The sequence below is a fragment of the Eurypyga helias genome, unplaced genomic scaffold, assembly GCF_000690775.1.
Source record: "Eurypyga helias isolate BGI_N326 unplaced genomic scaffold, ASM69077v1 scaffold33918, whole genome shotgun sequence".
NCBI classification, from domain to species: Eukaryota; Metazoa; Chordata; class Aves; order Eurypygiformes; family Eurypygidae; genus Eurypyga; species Eurypyga helias.
The window spans coordinates 1-1,730 of NW_010269408.1; the positions used below are offsets into that span (position 1 = coordinate 1).

Sequence of the window (1,730 nt, forward strand, 5' to 3'; positions counted from 1 at the left end):
GAAGGGGCTGTGGTGCCGCACACCAACTTTTGGGTGCTTTTCCCACCCTCTTCCCTTCACAAGGGGCCGTGAGCGTTGCCACCTCTTTACAAGGGGGTGTTGAACCCAACACTGGAAGATCTACCTTGTGCATCACACAGTCCCACCTCGGCTGGGACTGGAGCACGCTGGATCCTGGCCGTGCTGCCCCAGCCAGAGGCCCTTCCTCTCGTTTGGTGGCAGGGATGCCCCCAGCACTCTTTTGTGCAGGGAACAGCGGGATGAAGGCAAACCAGAGGAGGGGCTGTCATTTCCCAAGCACTGTGCCGACTGGGGCACCCTAACCTTTGCGGGCGGTGTCGTCAGTCGGCGTCGGAGCTGGTGGCGGCCCCGCAGCTTCGGGAGATGGTCTGGTCACCGCTGTGGATGCTGGATGGGTCTGGGCCTCAGGGTCCCTCGAGGTCCTGCTTGGAGAACAGGGCAAGTCAGGCTGTGGTTGGGCATGGCGGTCCTGGCTGCGAGGCCCCTCGCATCCACCTGGCATGGGTGGGATGTGGGAGGACATGGGGAGAGCTGGGGCAGCCAGAGCCCCCAGCTCCCACCAGACTTACACCTCTCCATCCGGGAGAGTGGGAGTGCCAGATGGAGGGGGCTCAGGGGTCAGTTCTTCCATTGGGGTGGCCTCGCTAAGTTCATCATCCCTGGGTGGGACGAACATGCCCGAGACATTGAAGTCTACCTCTGGGTGGAGAGAAAGGACGAGACCACGTGAGGAAGTGCCTCCTCCTCCTGGGGATGGAGAAATATCCCTTTCCCTTCTTTCCCCCTTTACTCTGGGCTGTGGTTCCCCAAGCGAGGCCCTGGCCCTACCTCCGGGGAAGAGGTTGTCCACGTTCTGGATGAGGGCTTCCACCACACCCACCACCTGGATGGAGGAGACCGAGGCCAAGTCCAGTTGCATGGGGTCCCTGAGAGACAGGGGTGGGGGAGGCATCAGAAAAGGGGTGTCAAGGCATTAACCCTTTCGGTGTTCACTCCTGAGGAGACAGAGCCCAAAAAGGAGACAGCCCGGCTGAGGGGAGTAGTAGGGCGGGATGTGGGCCTTGTTCCCAGTCCTTGAAACCCTGGGTTGGTGTTGGAGGCCAACAGTGTTGGAGGCCATCCATGTCACAAGTGCTCCAGTCTCAGCCTCTCCCTCTGCTAGTTTGCAGAGTGGCTAAGAGGACATGTGCTTGGTGAGGGGACATGGCACTTGGGGACAAGAGACATGAGGATGGAAGAGGCGCAGGTGCTGCATCAGCCTTTCCCAAGGCATTTGCGCTCAGGGCACCCCAGCCAGGGCTGGGGAGGTGCCTCCCACCCCTCCGAACCAGACCTTACCCTGTGCTCTGCTGCGCCCACAGCAGGTTGGGGCCCAGCACAATGGCGATGTTGCTGGGGGTCATCTTATTCACCTCCTGGTGTTCGGCCAGTTTGGCTAAAAACTTGACCAGATACCTGTGGGGTAAAAGAAGGGTGAGGGGGAAGTAAGTATGGATTTGGGGAGGGAACAGGTGCCCCCCGTGATTGCTTGGGGCTGAAGAAGCCTTGTGCCTGCAAAACACCTGAGGTTGTTGTAGCTGTCCCGGGGCAGGCGGCTGCAGGTGTCCCGCAGGCTCTGTACACGGCTCTCACCGTCCTTTAGGCTGCAAGAGAGAAGAGGGAGGAGCAGACTGCTCAGCCCGGCTCCCTTTGGCAGCGGGACACGGTGC

The 1,730-nt window shown here is 60.6% G+C and overlaps 1 protein-coding gene across 1 annotated transcript in view; it reads right to left on the bottom strand.

Annotated features, from left to right (window-relative positions):
- Positions 1-324: 324 nt before the first annotated feature.
- Positions 325-1,730, bottom strand: part of SH3BP1 (SH3-domain binding protein 1) — a gene marked incomplete at its 3' end in the record, with an annotated part of 8,361 nt that continues 6,955 nt past the window's right edge. The window contains 5 exon segments of the mRNA XM_010158101.1: positions 325-443; positions 591-720; positions 850-947; positions 1,360-1,476; positions 1,584-1,664. Coding sequence (XP_010156403.1) covers positions 325-443; positions 591-720; positions 850-947; positions 1,360-1,476; positions 1,584-1,664 — 545 coding nt within the window.